The sequence below is a fragment of the Oncorhynchus keta genome, chromosome 21 (genome assembly GCF_023373465.1).
Source record: "Oncorhynchus keta strain PuntledgeMale-10-30-2019 chromosome 21, Oket_V2, whole genome shotgun sequence".
Taxonomy (NCBI): domain Eukaryota; kingdom Metazoa; phylum Chordata; class Actinopteri; order Salmoniformes; family Salmonidae; genus Oncorhynchus; species Oncorhynchus keta.
Window position 1 is genome coordinate 52,332,098 of NC_068441.1, and position 20,844 is coordinate 52,352,941.

Below are 20,844 nucleotides of genomic sequence, written 5' to 3' on the forward strand. Positions count from 1 at the left end.
CCAAACGGAATTACAGAATCCTGACAATGTCAACATCTTCTAAATGAGTTTTGTTGAAGTGCCTTTGCCACAAGGAGAACGTCTGTTCACACGCAAGTAGAAGAGGTGTAAAAATATTAAAAGATGTCAAGATATGTCATGTTTTTCTTGTTTATGTATTAACCTGCTGCCCGGCGACTGCTGCCCGGCGACTGCTGCCCGGCGACTGCTGCCCGGCGACTGCTGCCCGACGACTGCTGCCCGGCGACTGCTGCCCGGCGACTGCTGCCCGGCGACTGCTGCCCTTCGACTGCTGCCCGGCGACTGCTGCCCGGCGACTGCTGCCCGACGACTGCTGCCCGTCGACTGCTGCCCTTCGACTGCTGCCCGGCGACTGCTGCCCGGCGACTGCTGCCCGACGACTGCTGCCCGGCGACTGCTGCCCTTCGACTGCTGCCCGGCGACTGCTGCCCGGCGACTGCTGCCCTTCGACTGCTGCCCGGCGACTGCTGCCCGGCGACTGCTGCCCTTCGACTGCTGCCCGGCGACTGCTGCCCGGCGACTGCTGCCCGACGACTGCTGCCCGGCGACTGCTGCCCGGCGACTGCTGCCCGACGACTGCTGCCCGGCGACTGCTGCCCTTCGACTGCTGCCCGGCGACTGCTGCCCGGCGACTGCTGCCCTGCTGCCCGGCGACTGCTGCCCGGCGACTGCTGCCCGGCGACTGCTGCCCTGCTGCCCGACTGCTGCCCGGCGACTGCTGCCCGGCGACTGCTGCCCGGCGACTGCTGCCCGGCGACTGCTGCCCGGCGACTGCTGCCCTTCGACTGCTGCCCCCTGCTGCGACTGCTGCCCGGCGACTGCTGCCCTTCGACTGCTGCCCGGCGACTGCTGCCCGGCGACTGCTGCCCTTCGACTGCTGCCCGGCGACTGCTGCCCGGCGACTGCTGCCCGGCGACTGCTGCCCGGCGACTGCTGCCCGGCGACTGCTGCCCGGCGACTGCTGCCCGGCGACTGCTGCCCGTCGACTGCTGCCCGGCGACTGCTGCCCGGCGACTGCTGCCCGTCGACTGCTGCCCGGCGACTGCTGCCCGGCGACTGCAGACGGAAATTAGCATATTTTCTCAAGTGTACTGAGTATTCAGGATCTGTTGTACATTGTCCCTGTTCAGATAAAATGATTATGATGCGGAGCAGCACATTCAGTGCACCAGCATGGGAAGAACAGCATGCTGGGTACAATACGACATTACTGTAGAGGAAGAAACAGTCGCTTCTACTAGAATGGTCACTAAATTATTCAAAATTCTGTTTGGAGAAATAACATTGGCCACAGTTAGCTGAATAATGATATGGGGCGGCAGGGTAGCCTAGTGGTTAGAGCGTTGGACTAGTAACCGAAAGCTTAGTTCATATCCCTGAGCTGACAAGGTACAAATCTGTCGTTCTGCCCCTGAACAGGCAGTTAACCCACTGTTCCTAGGCCGTCATTGAAAATAAGAATTTGTTCTTAACTGACTTTCCTGGTTAAATAAAGGTTAAATAAAGGTAACAAATTAAAATAAAATATCCACTGCTGATTGTGAACAGTGACTATTTCACCATGTATTTTTCTACCCTGACAGAACCAACATATTGGATCATGACAGAACCAACATATTGGATCATGACAGAACCAACATATTGGATCATGACAGAACCAACATATTGGATCATGACAGAACCAACATATTGGATCATGACAGAACCAACATATTGGATCATGACAGAACCAACATATTGGATCATGACAGAACCAACATATTGGATCATGACAGAACCAACATAATGGATCATGACTGGTGTTTGGTGCTGCTGTTGACATGAGGCACACACACACAAATGGCATATATTACACACAGCCTAAGGCCTCAAAAATCAAATCAAATCAAATTTTATTTGTCACATACACATGGTTAGCAGATGTTAATGCGAGTGTAGCGAAATGCTTGTGCTTCTAGTTCCGACAATGCAGTGATAACCAACAAGTAATCTAACTAACAATTCCAAAACTACTGTCTTATAAATAGGGGAAGGGGATAAAGAATATGTACATAAGGATATATGAATGAGTGATGGTACAGAGCAGCATACAGTAGATGGTATCGAGTACAGTATATACATATGAGATGAGTATGTAGACAAAGTAAACAAAGTGGCATAGTGAAAGTGGCTAGTGATACATGTATTACATAAGGATGCAGTCGATGATGTAGAGTACAGTATATACGTATGCATATGAGATGAATAATGTAGGGTAAGTAACATTATATAAGGTAGCATTGTTTAAAGTGGCTAGTGATATATTTACATCATTTCCCATCAATTCCCATTATTAAAGTGGCTGGAGTTGGGTCAGTGTCAATGACAGTGTGTTGGCAGCAGCCACTCAATGTTAGTGGTGGCTGTTTAAAAGTCTGATGGCCTTGAGATAGAAGCTGTTTTTCAGTCTCTCGGTCCCAGCTTTGATGCACCTGTACTGACCTCGCCTTCTGGATGATAGCGGGGTGAACAGGCAGTGGTTCGGGTGGTTGATGTCCTTGATGATCTTTATGGCCTTCCTGTAACATCGGGTGGTGAAGGTGTCCTGGAGGGCAGGTAGTTTGCCCCCGGTGATGCGTTGTGCAGACCTCACTACCCTCTGGAGAGCCTTACGGTTGAGGGCGGAGCAGTTGCCGTACCAGGCGGTGATACAGCCCGCCAGGATGCTCTCGATTGTGCATCTGTAGAAGTTTGTGAGTGCTTTTGGTGACAAGCCGAATTTCTTCAGCCTCCTGAGGTTGAAGAGGCGCTGCTGCGCCTTCTTCACGACGCTGTCAGTGTGAGTGGACCAATTCAGTTTGTCTGTGATGTGTATGCCGAGGAACTTAAAACTTGCTACCCTCTCCACTACTGTTCCATCGATGTGGATAGGGGGTGTTCCCTCTGCTGTTTCCTGAAGTCCACAATCATCTCCTTAGTTTTGTTGACGTTGAGTGTGAGGTTATTTTCCTGACACCACACTCCGAGGGCCCTCACCTCCTCCCTGTAGGCCGTCTCGTCGTTGTTGGTAATCAAGCCTACCACTGTTGTGTCGTCCGCAAACTTGATGATTGAGTTGGAGGCGTGCGTGGCCACGCAGTCGTGGGTGAACAGGGAGTACAGGAGAGGGCTCAGAACGCACCCTTGTGGGGCCTCCGTGTTGAGGATCAGCGGGGAGGAGATGTTGTTGCCTACCCTCACCACCTGGGGGCGGCCCATCAGGAAGTCCAGTACCCAGTTGCACAGGGCGGGGTCGAGACCCAGGGTCTCGAGCTTGATGACGAGCTTGGTTGCATCGTCTGTGGACCTATTTGGGCGGTAAGCAAATTGGAGTGGGTCGAGGGTGTCAGGTAGGGTGGAGGTGATATGGTCCTTGACTAGTCTCTCAAAGCACTTCATGATGACGGAAGTGAGTGCTACGGGGCGGTAGTCGTTTAGCTCAGTTTCCTTAGCTTTCTTGGGAACAGGAACAATTGTGGCCCTCTTGAAGCATGTGGGAACAGCAGACTGGTATAGGGATTGATTGAATATGTCCGTAAACACACCGGCCAGCTGGTCTGCGCATGCTCTGAGGGCGCGGCTGGGGATGCCGTCTGGGCCTGCAGCCTTGCGAGGGTTAACACGTTTAAATGTCTTACTCACCTCGGCTGCAGTGAATGTTGCACTGCATGTTTTCGTTGCAGGCCGTGTCAGTGGCACTGTATTGTCCTCAAAGCGGGCAAAAAAGTTATTGAGTCTGCCTGGGAGCAAGACATCCTGGTCCGTGACTGGGCTGGGTTTCTTCTTGTAGTCCGTGATTGACTGTAGACCCTGCCACATGCCTCTTGTGTCTGAGCCGTTGAATTGAGATTCTACTTTGTCTCTGTACTGACGCTTAGCTTGTTTAATAGCCTTGCGGAGGGAATAGCTGCACTGTTTGTATTCGGTCATGTTGCCAGACACCTTGCCCTGATTAAAAGCAGTGGTTCGCGCTTTCAGTTTCACGCGGATGCTGCCATCAATCCACGGTTTCTGGTTAGGGAATGTTTTTATCGTTGCTATGGGAACGACATCTTCGACGCACGTTCTAATGAACTCGCACACCGAATCAGCAAACAGGAGAGGAAATGAGAGAAGGGGCGGAGAGGAAATGAGAGAAGGGGCGGAGAGGAGAGGAGAGGAGAGGAGAGGAGAAGAGAAGAGAAGAGAAGAGAAGAGAAGAGAAGAGAAGAGAAGAGAAGAGAAGAGAAGAGAAGAGAAGAGAGGAGAGGAGAGGAGAGGAGAGGAGAGGAGGAGATGCCTTTGCAATTACAAACAGAAGATTTCTTATTTACTTTAAATCACAGACATTGTCACCAGCAAAGCACCCTCACACCATCACACATCCTCCTCCATGCTTCACGGTGGGAACCACACATGCGGAGATCATCAGATCACCTGTTCTGCATCTCACAAAGACACGGCGGTTGGAACCAAAAATATTACATTTGGGATCATCAGAACAAAGGATAGATTTCCTCCGGTCTAATGTCCATTGCTCGTGTGTCTTGGCCAAAGTAAATCTCTTCTTCTGAATGGTGTCCTTTAGTAGTGGTTTCGTTTCAGAAATTCGAACATGAAAGCCTGATTCACGCAGTCTCCTCTGAACATTTCATGTTGAGATGTGTCTGTTATTTGTACTCTGTGAAGCATTTATTTGCACTGCAATTTCTGAGGCTGTTAACTCTAATGAACGTATCCTCTGTAGCAGAGGTCTGGGTCTTCCTGTGCCGGTCCTCATGGGAGCCAGTTTCATCATAGCGCTTGATGATATTTGCGACTAGACTTGAAGAAACTTTCAAAGTTCTTGAAATGTTCCGAATTGACTGACCATCATGTGTATTAAAGTACTGTTGTTTCTTTTTGCTTACTTGAGCTGTTCTTGCCATAATATGGACTTGGTCTTTTACCAAACATAGCTATCTTCTGTATTACCACCCATAACTTGTCACAACACAACTGATTGACTCAAACAAAACAAGAGAAATCCACAAATTAACTTTAAACAAGGCACACCTGTTAATTGAAATGTATTCCGGGTAAGTACCTCATGAAGCTGGTTGAGAGAATGCCAAGATCGTGCAAAACTGTCATCAAAGCAAAGGGTGGCAACTTTGAAGAATCTCAAATATAAAATATATTTAGATTTTCTTAACACTTTTTTTTTACTACATGATTCCATATACTGTTGAATTTGGAAGTTAACATTCACCTTAGCCAAATATTTTAAACCCTGTTTATCACATTTCCTGACATTTAATCAGAATAAAAATCCCTTGTCTTAAGTCAGTTAGGATCATCACTTTATTTTAAGAATGTGAAATGTCAGAATAATAGTAGAGAGAATTATTTATTTCAGATTTGATTTCTTTCATCACATTTCCAGTGGGTCAGAAGATTACATACACTCAATTAGTATTTGGTAGCATTGCCTTTAAATTGTTTTAACTTGTGTCAAACTTTTCTGGTAGCCTTGCACAAGCTTCCCACAATAAGTTGGGTGAATGTTGGCCCATTCCTCCTAACAGAGCTGGTGTAACTGAGTGAGGTTTGTAGGCCTCCTTGCTCACACATGCTTTTTCAGTTCGCTCCACTAATTTTCTATGGGATTGAGGTTATTGCTTTTTGATTGCCATTCCAATACCTTGACTTTGTTGTCCTTAAGCCATTTTGCCACAACTTTGTAAGTATACTTGGGGTCATTGTCCATTTGGAAGACCCATTTGCAACCGAGCTTTAACTTCCTGACTGATGTCTTGAGATGTTGCTTCAATATATCAACCGAATTCTCCATCATCATGATGCCATCTATTTTTTTAAGTGCACCAGTCCCCCTGCAGCAAAGCAGCCCCTCAACATGATGCTGCCACCCCGTGCTTCACGGTTGGGATGGTGTTCTTCGGCTTCAAGCCTCCCCCTTTACCTCCAAACATAACATAGAGATACATAGGAGTCTCCTCTTCCTCCAGAGATATATAGGAATCTCCTCTTCCTCCAGAGATATATAGGAATCTCCTCTTCCTCCAGAGATATATAGGAGTCTCCTCTTCCTCCAGAGATATATAGGAGTCTCCTCTTCCTCCAGAGATATATAGGAATCTCCTCTTCCTCCAGAGATATATAGGAATATCCTCTTCCTCCAGAGATATATAGGAGTCTCCTCTTCCTCCAGAGATATATAGGAGTCTCCTCTTCCTCCAGAGATATATAGGAGTCTCCTCTTCCTCCAGAGATATATAGGAGTCTCCTCTTCCTCCAGAGATATATAGGAGTCTCCTCTTCCTCCAGAGATATATAGGAATCTCCTCTTCCTCCAGAGATATATAGGAGTCTCCTCTTCCTCCAGAGATATATAGGAGTCTCCTCTTCCTCCAGAGATATATAGGAGTCTCCTCTTCCTCCAGAGATATGTAGGAATCTCTTCTTGTTTATCATGCATCTGTTTTTACCATATTTTCTTTTCCTACAACTTTCTTTGACTCTCCTCCTCCTCCTCTGTCTCCTCTTCCTCCTCTCCTCTGTAATCCATCTAGTCTGCTAGCTGGAGAGATCTGATATTTATTATCTCCAGACCAAAAGGATCTGCCTACAAGGTTTGACATTGAAGAATAAACTCAATTAGATTTGGGCAGGTATTATCTGTTAGAGAGCAGAGAGGATATTGCCAAGAGGGTAAACAACAACAAAAACAACAAGGAAGAGAAAACTAAATAATCCTCCAGGGTTTATCATATGGGTTTAAACCTGAGGGTTAATTTGACCGCAAGATGAAAGGAATAAAGCATGTTTGGAAAACAAGATGGTGGAATTAACTTGACCATCCAATTTATCTTGAGCCATTGATATATCTTACAGTAACTACTTCGAGGAAGGATGGGAGATTGGAAATTCACATTATCCAACTTGGTTCTAGTGGTCTACGCAACATTCCCAAATATCTCAGAGTCAATATTAGAAATATTAGAGGAGTTTTTTGACAGACAACCGTAAGATCCGTATCTCACCTGTCATCTTGGCTCTGTGTTATTCTAGGATGTCAGTTATACAGAGGCAGACCAAGAGATGAAACCATGTGCTGAATCACTACAGTAAGAGGATAGATACATAAACGACAGAATGAAAGATTGTCATAACAACATCATAGCAACGTCTTGGCCATCAGAGCAACTCCTTGGCCATCATAACCATACCTTGACCATCATAACAACATCTTGGCCATCATAACGACATCTTGGACATGATAACAATGTCTTGGCCATCATAACGACATCTTGGATTGTTGATTATTATCAAAATTTATCAGCCTCATCTTTGCTACTGTTCTGCAGCCCCACAACATGACAGAATTATCATTTTGGAGATCTTTTACAGGACATGACCAGCAAAAAAAAGGAATACCGAATTTCTGAATTCATATCCCCTCCCATCCCATCTAAGGCTCTACACCAAGCACATGTTCTATTCATGAGTTGTATGTCGGTAATGGGACCCTATTCCCTATGTAGTAAACTACTTAGGACCAAAGCACTATGAGTTCAGTATATAGGGAATGGGAACCAATTCTGGACACGATCCTGGTATCACTGTAGCACTGTCAATACATTAGGTCTCGTGCATATAGGTTGCCATGTAAAGACACTAGGAACATTAGGCACATTGGGGCGGCAGGGTAGCCTAGTGGTTAGAGCGTTGGACTACTAACCCGAAATGGTTGCAAGTACAAATCCCCGAGCTGACAAGGTACAAATCTGTCGTTCTGCCACTGAACAGGCAGTTAACCCACTGTTCCTAGGCTGTCATTGAAAATAAGAATTTGTTCTAACAGCAGTGAACTGACTTGCCTAGTTAACTGACTTGACTCTTAACTGACTTGCCTAGTTAAATAAAGGTAAAATAAAAATAAAATAAAATGCTGTGTGTAATCAAACAGGCTGTTTAGTTTCAGGTACAGATTGTGACTTTTTTGCATACTTGAACATGGCAGCTGAGTGTGTCCCAGATAGCATCCTATTCCATATAGTGCACACTACATTTGACCTGAGTCCTGGTCAAATGTAGTGCACTGATTAGGGAATAGGGTGCCATACGGGATCCCACTCTGAGAACCAAGCGACCTGGCTGCTTGCTGGCAGTTCTGCTGTGATGTGTGTGTGTGTGTGTGTGTGTGTGTGTGTGTGTGTGTGTGTGTGTGTGTGTGTGTGTGTGTGTGTGTGTGTGTGTGTGTGTGTGTGTGTGTGTGTGTGTGTGTGTGTGTGTGTGTGTGTGTGTGTGTTTCACTGCTGTTAGTGTACACTCTCGTGGAGACTAGAAGCCCTCCTGATCTCCAGGGTCACATGCAGGCTTTCCCTTAATTACTGCATCAGTATTACTGCACACTCTTCACAGACACACACACACACATACACAGACACACACACACATAGACACACACACACACAGTACTCACATAAACACTATTCACAGACACACACACAGTACGCACACACCACATACACACACACACACACACATACACACACACACACACACACATTACACACACACACACACACACACACACACACACACACACACACACACACACACACACACACACACACACACACACACACACACACACACACACACACACACACACACACACACACACACACACACACACACACACACACACACAGTACGCACACACATGCACACTCCACATAGACACGCACACACACAGTATGCACACTCCTCACAGACACACACATCCCTCTGTTGGTAGGAATGGATACAGCTTAATCCCACTGACTGTCAGTAAGCAGTGACTAACGCTGCTTACAGAACAACAAGGGAAGGTTACCATGTCCTGGATGCTGCGCAGGAATCAGACAGCACAATCAGACAGCACAATCAGACAGCACAATCAGACAGCACAATCAGACGGTAGACACAATCAGACAGCACAATCAGACAGCACAATCAGACAGCAGACACAATCAGACAGCACAATCAGACAGCACAATCAGACAGCACAATCAGACGGTAGACACAATCAGACAGCAGACACAATCAGACAGCAGACACAACCAGACAGCAGACACAACCAGACAGCAGACACAATCAGACAGCAGACACAATCAGACAGCACAATCAGACAGCACAATCAGACAGCACAATCAGACGGCAGACACAATCAGACAGCAGACACAATCAGACAGCAGACACAACCAGACAGCAGACACAACCAGACAGCAGACACAATCAGACAGCAGACACAATCAGACAGCAGACACAATCAGACAGCAGACACAATCAGACAGCAGACACAATCAGACAGCAGACACAATCAGACAGCAGACACAATCAGTCAGCAGACACAATCAGACAGCAGACACAATCAGACGGCAGACACAATCAGACGGCAGACACAATCAGACAGCAGACACAATCAGATAGCAGACACAATCAGATAGCAGACACAATCAGACAGCAGACACAATCAGACAGCAGACACAACCAGACAGCAGACACAACCAGACAGCAGACACAATCAGACAGCAGACACAATCAGACAGCAGACACAATCAGACAGCAGACACAATCAGACAGCAGACACAATCAGACAGCAGACACAATCAGACAGCAGACACAATCAGACAGCAGACACAATCAGACAGCAGACACAACCAGACAGCAGACACAACCAGACAGCAGACACAATCAGACAGCAGACACAATCAAACTAAAAGCTCAATCTCTGAATCCAATTCAAATTAAAATTCAAGTGTTTTTGTTGTTGTTGAACAACCATGTCTTGGACCTCCAAATAAATCATTTATTTTATTTTCTTCTCAGTTCGGTTCAGTCCCAAACTACAACACGAAATACAAATAAATACAACCGCAAGAAAGGAAAGGATTGATTTGACTTAGCTCAGTTGTTCGTCTGTATAATCAAAAGGAAAAATAGTCCACAGAGGAAAAAGCTGAAATATATATTAATATATAAGGGCCTTCACAAAGTATTCACACCCATTAACTTTTTACACAATTTATTGTGCCACTGACACTATACCCCATAATGTCAAAGTGGAATTATGTCTTAAGACATTTTTACTAAGTTATTAAACATTAAAAAGCTGTTTAGAGTCAATAAGGATTCATTTGTTGTGGCAAGAATAAATAAGTTCAGGAAATGTCACATAATAAATCATAGATTCACTCTGTGTGCAATAATAATGTTTAACATGATTTTTAATTGACTACTTCATCACGCCCACCCCACCCCACCCCCACCCCACCCCACCCAGACCCCCACCACCCACCACCCACCACCCACCACCCAGACACATACATCTGTAAGATCCTTCAGTCGAACAGTGCATTTCAATCTTCCACACTGTGGCTCCTAGAAGTCTGTAGTCTACGCAAAGGAAACGTGTCTTGATGATCATTACAAAAATCCCTGATTAATCTTAGAAAAAGTTATAACTATGTACGGAGTAAGAAACTAGGCTATTAAACTGGAATCAGTTTCAGAGTTACAAACATTTCGGGATGTTGTCAGAGACAAAGAGGCAGGCGGAGAGGATTTTAAGCAGATAATTAATTATTAAGCAAGTGAGGAGTTTTTGTGTGGGGACAATGAGAGAGTGTTGAATTTAGTCAAGATAAACAAGAATTGCTATTTTGATGTGTGAGGCTTATTTGATCTAGAAGAAGGTCCGTAATGCTTAGTTTGTTACCGGTGTACCGCCATGACTGGGATTCACGTGACATCCCGGCAACTTTAAGAAAAAAAACACTTTCTATCGGAGTTGTCCCTGTTGAAATTCGAGATGATCTATGCATTTCCATGAGGCAAAGCATAATATAATAATAATAATAATAATATAATAATATAATAATAGTATCTCACTCTCCATTGAATACAGACTGTTGACGTTAACACGCCTCATCAAATATTCAAAAAAGTATTTGAATAACGTCAAGTATCCACCAATCCGAAGAGTGGAATAGGCGGGAGCTTGACAGCCCACCCTTTCACTCTGCGGCCAACGAATCCCATTGTTAAGGCGAAGACATAAGCATCTCATCATTATATCCGGTATCTCTGATGTTGTGCAGGCAGTCAAGATGGCTTTCCCATTCCTCACACAACCACTTCCTGTTTCAGTCTAACCAGGAAACTAGGGAGTGACCGGAGCGAAGCTCACAGCCAATATACATATCAAGGAACATTTACATTACATTTAAGTCATTTAGCAGACGCTCTTATCCAGAGCGACTTACAAATTGGTGCATTCACCTTATGACATCCAGTAGAATAGTCACTTTACAATAGTGCATCTAAATCTTAAAGGGGGGTGAGAAGGATTACTTATCCTATCCTAGGTATTCCTTAAAGAGGTGGGGTTTCAGGTGTCTCCGGAAGGTGGTGATTGACTCCGCTGTCCTGGCGCGTGAGGGAGTTTGTTCCACCATTGGCGCCAGAGCAGCAGAACAGTTTAGACTGGGCTGAGCGGGAACGTACTTCCTCAGTGGTAGAGCAGGCCAGAGGTGGATGAACGCAGTGCCCTTGTTTGGGTGTAGGGCCTGATCAGAGCCTGGAGGTACTGAGGTGCCGTTCCCCTCACAGCTCCGTAGGCAAGCACCATGGTCTTGTAGCAGATGCGAGCTTCAACTGGAAGCTGTGGGTTAAAGCATTGTATCCCATACCTGGACCTGGGGACACAAGGGTTAGTGTTAACCCTGACTCTAACTCAGTGTTGGGAAACACTGGGTGACGGTGCATTTGAGCTCCACAAAACACGTTCACAATGAGATGTGAAGGTGTAGCTTATTATAGGACGGGACTTGAGTGTAGCTTAGCCTGTTACTGGACCCATATGTCTATGTCTTGATTTTCTCTTTAAATCAGAGAAGGGCCTATAGGTGGAGCCTCTATGCTAAACAACTGTACGTCTGGGGAAGAATCAGCAGAAATAAAAGTTCATCTGTGGCCGCTGTCCCTAGTCCTCTTTGTGCTATCATGTGAGTGTCACATTCCTGAGAGATGCCAAGGTATAAGCTATCTTGGTTTACCCTGAACTAAAGTCTGGCATTATTGGTCAGATGCTCGATGAAGTTCTGGGGTCCATACGTGTTCACAGAAGATATTGAACTACAATCGGAAACCGGAGCACAGAGCTCCACCTTGTCTCTTTGAAAGTTACAGGCATGTTTATGGTGCCAAATGTCCCCTTTCCCCTTCCCCCGACATTGTAAAAAAATGCCAACCCCATTGAAATTGCGATTTGTCCAAAGCACCGGTGGTAACGTTACTCGCTACACGTATCCCATTCTATCATGACAGATCTACACTACCATTTATGTTTACGTAGTCTGCCCCCCCCCCCCGCCCCCAGAGATTAATGTCTAATTTACTATAGAACCTGAGTGCAGTTTATCAGTGAACCGATTAGAGATTGAGCATAAATCTAACATGCATTTCTGTTGTGTATTGGAGAAGAAGATAAGAGGTTAATCTGTGGCTGGCATTAACAGTCCTCATGTGGTATGTGAGTGTGTTGTAGTAAATCCATCTTAGTGTGTTGTAGTAAATCCATTTTAGCGTGTTGTAGTAAATCCATCTTTGCGTGTTGTAGTAAATCCATCTTAGTGTGTTGTAGTAAATCCATCTTAGTGTGTTGTAGTAAATCCATCTTAGTGTGTTGTAGTAAATCCAACATTCGGCAGTCAGCAGTAGGCAACATTCAGCAGTCAGCAGTAGGCAACAGACGGCAGTCAGCAGTAGGCAACATTCAGCAGTCAGCAGTAGGCAACATTCAGCAGTCAGCAGTAGGCAACATTCAGCAGTCAGCAGTAGGCAACATTCAGCAGTCAGCAGTAGGCAACATTCAGCAGTCAGCAGTAGGCAACATTCAGCAGTCAGCAGTAGGCAACATTCAGCAGTCAGCAGTAGGCAACATTCAGCAGTCAGCAGTAGGCAACATTCAGCAGTCAGCAGTAGGCAACAGACGCTCAGACGCTCCGACGCTCCGACGCTCCGACGCTCAGACGCTCCGACGCTCCGACGCTCAGACGCTCCAGACGCTCAGACGCTCAGACGCTCAGACGCTCCGACGCTCAGACGCTCCGACGCTCCGACGCTCCGACGCTCCGACTCTCAGACGCTCCGACGCTCCGACGCTCCGACGCTCAGACGCTCCGACGCTCCGACGCTCAGACGCTCCGACGCTCAGACGCTCCGACGCTCAGACGCTCCGACGCTCCGACGCTCCGACGCTCCAGACGCTCCGACGCTCCGACGCTCCGACGCTCAGACGCTCAGACTCTCAGACGCTCCGACTCTCAGACGCTCCGACGCTCCGACGCTCAGACGCTCCGACGCTCAGACGCTCCGACGCTCCGACGCTCAGACGCTCCGACGCTCCGACGCTCCAGACGCTCCGACGCTCCGACGCTCAGACGCTCCGACGCTCCGACGCTCCGACGCTCAGACGCTCCGACGCTCAGACGCTCCGACGCTCCGACGCTCAGACGCTCAGACGCTCCGACGCTCAGACGCTCAGACGCTCAGACGCTCCGACGCTCCGACGCTCAGACGCTCAGACGCTCCGACGCTCAGACGCTCAGACGCTCAGACGCTCAGACGCTCCAGACGCTCCGACGCTCCGACGCTCAGACGCTCCGACGCTCAGACGCTCCGACGCTCCGACTCTCAGACGCTCCGACGCTCAGACGCTCAGACGCTCCGACGTTCAGACGCTCCGACGCTCAGACGCTCCGACGCTCAGACGCCAGACGCTCAGACGCTCAGACGCTCCGACGCTCCGACGCTCAGACGCTCCGACGCCAGACGCTCAGACGCTCTCAGACGCTCCGACTCTCAGACGCTCCGACGCTCCGACGCTCAGACGCTCAGACGCTCCGACGCTCAGACGCTCAGACGCTCCGACGCTCCGACGCTCAGACGCTCCGACGCTCCGACGCTCAGACGCTCCGACGCTCCGACGCTCCGACGCTCCGACGCTCAGACGCTCCGACGCTCCGACGCTCCGACGCTCAGACGCTCCGACGCTCAGACGCTCCGACGCTCCGACGCTCCGACGCTCAGACGCTCAGACGCTCCGACGCTCCGACGCTCCGACGCTCCGACGCTCCGACGCTCAGACGCTCCGACGCTCAGACGCTCCGACGCTCCGACGCTCAGACGCTCTGACGCTCAGACGCTCAGACGCTCCGACGCTCCGACGCTCAGACATTATTTACAATTTGTCTTTATTGAGTCCGTCAGATTAGAGGCAGTAGGGAAGACCAGGTGGTCTGTTGATAAGTGTGTGAATTTGACAATTTTCCTGTCCTGCTAAGCATTCAAAATGTAATGAGCACTTTTGGTTGTTATGGAAAATGTATGAAGTAAAAAGTACATCATCTTCTTTAGGAATGTAGTGAAGTAAAAGTAGTCAAAAATAAAGTACAGATACCCCAAAAAAAGACTTAGTAGTACTTTATTTTTATTTTATTTTACTAAAGTACTTTATTTACACCACTGACCGGTACCCAGTCAATGAGTATGAGGTGGTTGAGGTAGATGCGGGTAAGGTCAAAGGTGACTAGGAAATCAGGATACCAGCATTGTGTGTGTGTGTGTGTGTGTGTGTGTGTGTGTGTGTGTGTGTGTGTGTGTGTGTGTGTGTGTGTGTGTGTGTGTGTGTGTGTGTGTGTGTGTGTGTGTGTGTGTGTCGCCATTTGATTAATTGTTCAGCAGTCTTATGGCTTGGGGGGTAGAAGCTGTTGAGGGGCCTTTTGGTCCTAGACTTGGCGCTCTAGTAAAGCTTGCCGTGCGGGAGCAGAGAGAACAGTCTATGACTAGGGTGGCTGGGGCCTTTGACAAATTTCCCATGGCCTTCCTCGCACACCGCCTGGCATAGAGGTCCTGGATTGAAGGGAGCTCGGCTCAAGGGATACACTGGGCCATCCTCACCACCCTCTGTAGTACCTTGCAATTTAGGGCAGTGTAGTTGCCATACCAAGCAGTAACGCAACCAGTCAAGATGCTCTCAATGGTGCAGTTGTAGAGTTTTTTGTGGATCGTAGGGGACATGTCAAATATGTTTTACCTACTGAGAGACGCTGTCACACCTTCTTCTCGATTGTGCTGGTGTGAGAGGACCATGTTGATTTGGACACAGAGAAACTTGAAGCTCTAGGATTGGGGCATGCTCGCCCTTCCGTTTCCTGTAGTTCACAATCAGCTCCTTTGTCTTGCTGATGTTGAGGGAGAGGTTGATGTCCTGGCACCACACTGACCTCCTCCCTGTTGGCTGCTTTATTGTCGTCTGTGAATTTGACCTACCACAGTTGGGGTCGTGCATGGTCACATAGTCGTGGTTGAACAGGGAGTACAGGAGGGGACTAAGCACACAACCCTGAGGGACCCCTGTGTTGAGGGACAGCATGGCAGATGTGTGGTTAGCTGCCCTCACCACCTGGTGGCGTCCTGTCAGAAAGTCCAGGATCCAGGTGCAGAGGGATGTGTTCAGTCCTAGGGACCTGAGCTTGGTGATGAGCTTGGAGGGCACAATGGTATTGAACACAGAGCTAGAGCAAATAAACAGCATTCTCACATAGTTTTCCCTCTTGTCCAGATGGGAGATAGCAGTGTGGAGTGCAATAGAGATTGTGTTATCTGGTTACCTTTGAGTTCTTAGGAACAGGGACAATGGTGGTCTGCTTGAAACATGTTAGGATTACAATCTGGGACAAGGAGATATTGAAAATGTGCGTGAAGACACTTGCCATCTGGTCTGCGCATGCTCTGAGAACACCCCCTGGTATTCTGTCTGGTCCAGCGGCCTTGCGAATGTTTACCTTTTTAAAAGTCTTCATCCAGCAGGGATAAAAGTCTAACTCACTTCATCCATGGAGAGATTACACAGTCGTCCGGGACAGCAGGGGCTTTCATGCCTGAGGCTCCGACCTCTAGAAACTGGGTGAGCGTTTTCTTGTTTGTTTATGGCCCTGTACAGTTTGTCGAGTTCCTGCTTCATGTGATTCTAATGGTAGATAAAATGGTCTACAATTGAACATGAAGTATTCTAGTTCGGGTGAGCAAAAGCTAGAGACTTCCTTCACACTTGAAGCAGTGCATCAGTTGTTGTTTACAAAAGAGGCACATCCATCCCTGTTAGAGCCGATTTGGACATATTTGTATAAAAGACCGAACATATGGAGCTCCATGTATATTTGTGTAAATATATTAAATATTAATGTAAATGATTAAATATTAGGTACGTACCTTTATGATTTATATTTACCCGATTGAGATATATTAATTTGTTGTTAGTGTAACTTAGTTTTTGGCCCCCCCTCTTGCCTATTCATTGTATTGTGGTAAGTGTGTTAGGATAAAGGCAGGAAGTTGGGCCTTCGGGAGAGGGAGTCCTTGCTAGATGCGGGAGCGGTATAGTTTTTTGACCATACAGACATACAGACATGTCATAATATGTATTTTCCATATAAAGTAACCTATGCTTTAAGTTGATTGGAGAATCATTTATTTGTTAGATATAAGAAGAATAAACATTTTTGTTGCACCATATCCCTGGATGTCATGGAATGTTTGGCCGTTTGGAAACCTTGAGTGTGGACTGTATGCGTACCAAACAACCCGCTTCAGGCTTGGGCAGTGGCTATGGTAAAGACGAAAGGAAGCCACTACAATCCCCTTTTGGTTTTGCACAAGTCCACTTTTCCGGTCTCGACGAAGCATGGAGAAACCCTGTGAGTATTATGTCCATATCGCCCGCCACAGAAACTCAAGTCCTTTTGTTCACCCGACTTAGAATACCTCACAATCAAAAGCCGACCGTATTACCTCCCAAGAGAATTATCTTCGGTTACAGCCGTGTACAGTGATTGCTCCACTAAAATTTTTGTGATTATGCTGCGGGAATTAGAGGTAATTTGTGGTTTAGTACGGTACCCTGAGTCACCACTTCATTGGTCCAGACCAGCGCAAGGGGCGAGTTAGAGCACAGATTATGGTTTTGGGTCCAACTGTGTCTCTAACTGACAATGAATGGGCGACATAAACCTAAATAGGAACTGTGCACGACTTCAGTATTACTGTCACGTTCTGACCTTTATTTCCTTTGTTTTGTCATTATTTAGTATGGTCAGGGCGTGAGTTGGGGTGGGCAGTCTATGTTTGTTTTTCTATGATTTGGGTATTTCTATATTTCGGCCTAGTATGGTTCTCAATCAGAGGCAGGTGTCATTAGTTGTCTCTGATTGAGAATCATACTTAGGTAGCCTGGGTTGCACTGTTTGTTTGTGGGTGATTGTCTATGTTGATGGCTTGTTTCAGTGCAGCTCGCATTAGCTTCACGGTTGTTATTTTGTTTACTGTTTTTGTATAGTGTTTCAGTGTTCAGTGTTTTCTTTATTAAAATTCATGATGAGCACATACCACACCGCATTTTGGTCCTCCGATCCTTCTCGCCTCTCCTCTTCAGACGAAGAGGAGGACGACCGTGACAATTACTTACTAAAACTGTTGTTACACCAAGGTTTTTTTTATTTTTATTATTTTGTTAGGATTATTTTGCTCTTACTGTAGTACTGTAGCCCACTCCCGACCGGTCATGTTGTACAGCGCCTTAGTGGTGCAACGGTCTAAGTGTGACGCTCGTCGTTGGTGGAAGGAAGAGTGGACCAAAGCGCAGCGAGGAAAGGGTTCATGATTTTTTTATTTACAAGAAACACTCGAACAAAAATAACAAATCCAAAAATCTAAATCCAACAGTTCCGACACTAAACAGAAAATAACACAAAATCCAAACGGAAAATCACAACTTATCTGATAACCAATCAGAGACAACGAAAGACAGCTGCCTCTGATTGGGAACCACACTTGGCAAAACAACAAAGAAATAGAAAGCATAGATTTTCCCACCCGAGTCACACCCTGACCTAACCAAACATAGAGAATAAATAAGGACCTCCAAGGTCAGGGTGTGACAGTGACACTAAGACACTGGATAGCAGTGCAAGCTGTGTTGCTACAGATTCTGGTTCAATAACTGTGCCGCCCACAACTGGGAGACCCATGAGATGACGATAGGTTTTTGTTTTCTCTCCCTCTAAAAACATGAATAATTCTAAACAACAAACTGCCTTTATTTACAAATTAGTAACAATGTCTCACCCCATGTTCAAGAATGACCAATTTTCTTGCTCATTTTACGTTATTTGTATACTAAATCATCTCCAAAATATTGTTGTTTTTTAAACAAACAAATTTCTATTATTAATTTATAATTATATAAAAGCCCCTTGGATATTCTCACAGATATATTATTACCCCTGTTATTAGCAGGACAATATACAGTGTTTTGCAAGGAGGAATGGGAAAAAATGTCAGTCTCTCGATGTGCAAAACTGATAGAGACATACCCCAAGCGACTTACAGCTGTAATCGCAGCAAAAGGTGGTGCTACAAAGTATTAACTTAAGGGGGCTGAATAATTTTGCACGCCCAATTTTTCAGTTTTTGATTGTTAAAAAAGTTTGAAATATCCAATAAATGTCGTTCCACTTCATGATTGTGTCCCACTTGTTGTTGATTCTTCACAAAAAAACACAGTTTTATATCTTTATGTTTGAAGCCTGAAATGTGGCAAAAGGTCGCAAAGTTCAAGGGGGCCGAATACTTTCGCAAGGCACTGTATATTGGTCATATTGGTCATGGCTCCCGAGTGGCGCACAATGGGATTTCCTTGCAGTTCTCCAGCTGTATCCACTGAAAGCGCAGTAAGGTTCAAGGCCCGAGGGCAGGGGGCACGGGATGGGCCGCAGAGCCGCGCACAGAAGACTGACCTAGCCCATGGGGAAGGGAGGAGGAGGATGGGGGCGGGCCACGAATCATGCGGACTGGAATATTTGCCGGTTAGCATCGGAGAATAACATGGATGTATACAAGGACACAGTGAACTCAGTGAGTTCATCAGAAAGTGTATAGGGGATGTTGTTCCCACTGTGACTATTACAACCAGAAACTGTGGATTGATAAATAGAAAATGCGAACCACAGCATTTAATCACTAGGAATATGGTTGATTACAAACAGTGTAGTTATTCCCTCCGTAAGGCAATCAAGAGTCACAATTCAACGGCTCAGACACGAGACGTATGTGACAGGGTCTGCAGACAATCACTGATTACAAAGGTAAAACCTGCCACGTCGCGGACACCGACGTCTTGCTAAACACCTTTTTTGCACGCATTGAGGATAACACAGTGTCATCAACACAGCATGCTCCCAAGGCTCTCGTTCTCCGTGGCTGACGTGAGTAAGACATTTAAGCGTGTTGACCCTCGCAAGACTGCCGGCCCAGACGGCATCCCTAGCCACATCCTGGAACATATTCAACCTCTCCCTATCCCAGTCTCCTGTCCTTGTTTCAACTTGTTTCAAGTCATCATGACGTTCTTTGAGAGGCGAGTTAAGCATCGTATCACCTCTACCTTACCGGACACCCTAGACCCACTTCAATTTACTTACCGCCCCAATAGATCCACAGATGATGCAATCGCCATCACACTGTACACTGCCCTGTCCCATCTGGACAAGAGGAATACCTATGTAAGAATGCTGATAATTGACTATAGCTCAGCATTCAACAACATAGTACCCTCCGAACCCATCATTAAGCTCGGGGCCCTGGGTCTGAACCCTGCGTGTGCAACTGGCTTCTGGACTTCCTGACAGGCTGCCCCCAGGTGGAGGAGGTAGTAAACAACACCTCCACTTCACTGATCCTCAACACAGGGGCCACACAAGGGTGCGTTCTCAGCCCTTTACTGTACTCTCTGTTCACCCATGACTGTGTGGCCACACACGTCCCCAACTCAATCATCAAGTTTGCAAACGACACAGCTATAGTATGCCTGATTACCAACAACGACGAGACAGCCTACAGGGAGGAGGTGAGGGCCCTGGCAGGAAAGTAACCTCTACCTCCACGTCAACAAAATGAAGGAGACAGCAGAGGGAGCACAGCTCTATCCACATTGACGGGACCGCAGTGGAGAACGTGGAAAGTGCCTCAGCGCACACATCACTGACGATCTGAAATGGTCCATCCACACAGACAGTGTGGTGAAGAAGGCGCTAGAACGCATCTTTAACATCGAGAGGCTGAAGAAAATTGACTTGGCCCCTAAGACCCTCACATACTTCTACAGATGCACAATTGAGAGCCTCCTTTCGGAATGTATCACTGCCTGGTATGGTAACTGCACCGCCTGCAACCAAAGGGCTCTCAGAGGGTGGTACGGTCAGCCCAGCACATCACCGGGGGAACACTGCCTGCCCTCCAGGACACTTACAGCATCCGATGTCACAGGAAGGTCAAAAAGATCATCAAGGACATCAACCTCCCGAGCCACGGCCTGTTCACCCCGTTATCATCCAGAAGGCGAGGTCAGTACAGGTGCATCAAAACTTGGACCGAGAGACTGAAATACAGAATCTATCTCAAGGCCATCAGACTGTTAAATAGTCATCACTAGCCGGCTACCTCCAAGTAACTCAACTCTGCACCTTAGAGGCTGCTGCCCTAAAAGCAATTTCTGTAAGAAATGAGCTCTATAAATAAAGTTGATTTAAAGATGGACCAAACTGCCCTCTGTTTCTGGAAACCAACAACAACAACCTGTTTTGCGAGAGGCTTTATGCATCTTGAATGTAAAAACAGATTTATGAGAAGGGAATTTAAATCTCAGTGGGATCCCACGTA

The 20,844-nt window shown here is 46.8% G+C and overlaps 1 protein-coding gene across 1 annotated transcript in view; it reads left to right on the forward strand.

Moving 5' to 3' along the window:
• The first annotated feature begins 8,900 nt into the window (after positions 1-8,900).
• LOC127910534 (serine-rich adhesin for platelets-like) overlaps positions 8,901-20,844 on the forward strand; it is a 70,688-nt gene continuing 58,744 nt past the window's right edge. Inside the window, exons 1-2 of the mRNA XM_052474578.1 lie at positions 8,901-9,405; positions 13,098-14,332. Coding sequence (XP_052330538.1) covers positions 8,901-9,405; positions 13,098-14,332 — 1,740 coding nt within the window. The remainder of the gene's footprint in view (positions 9,406-13,097; positions 14,333-20,844) is intronic.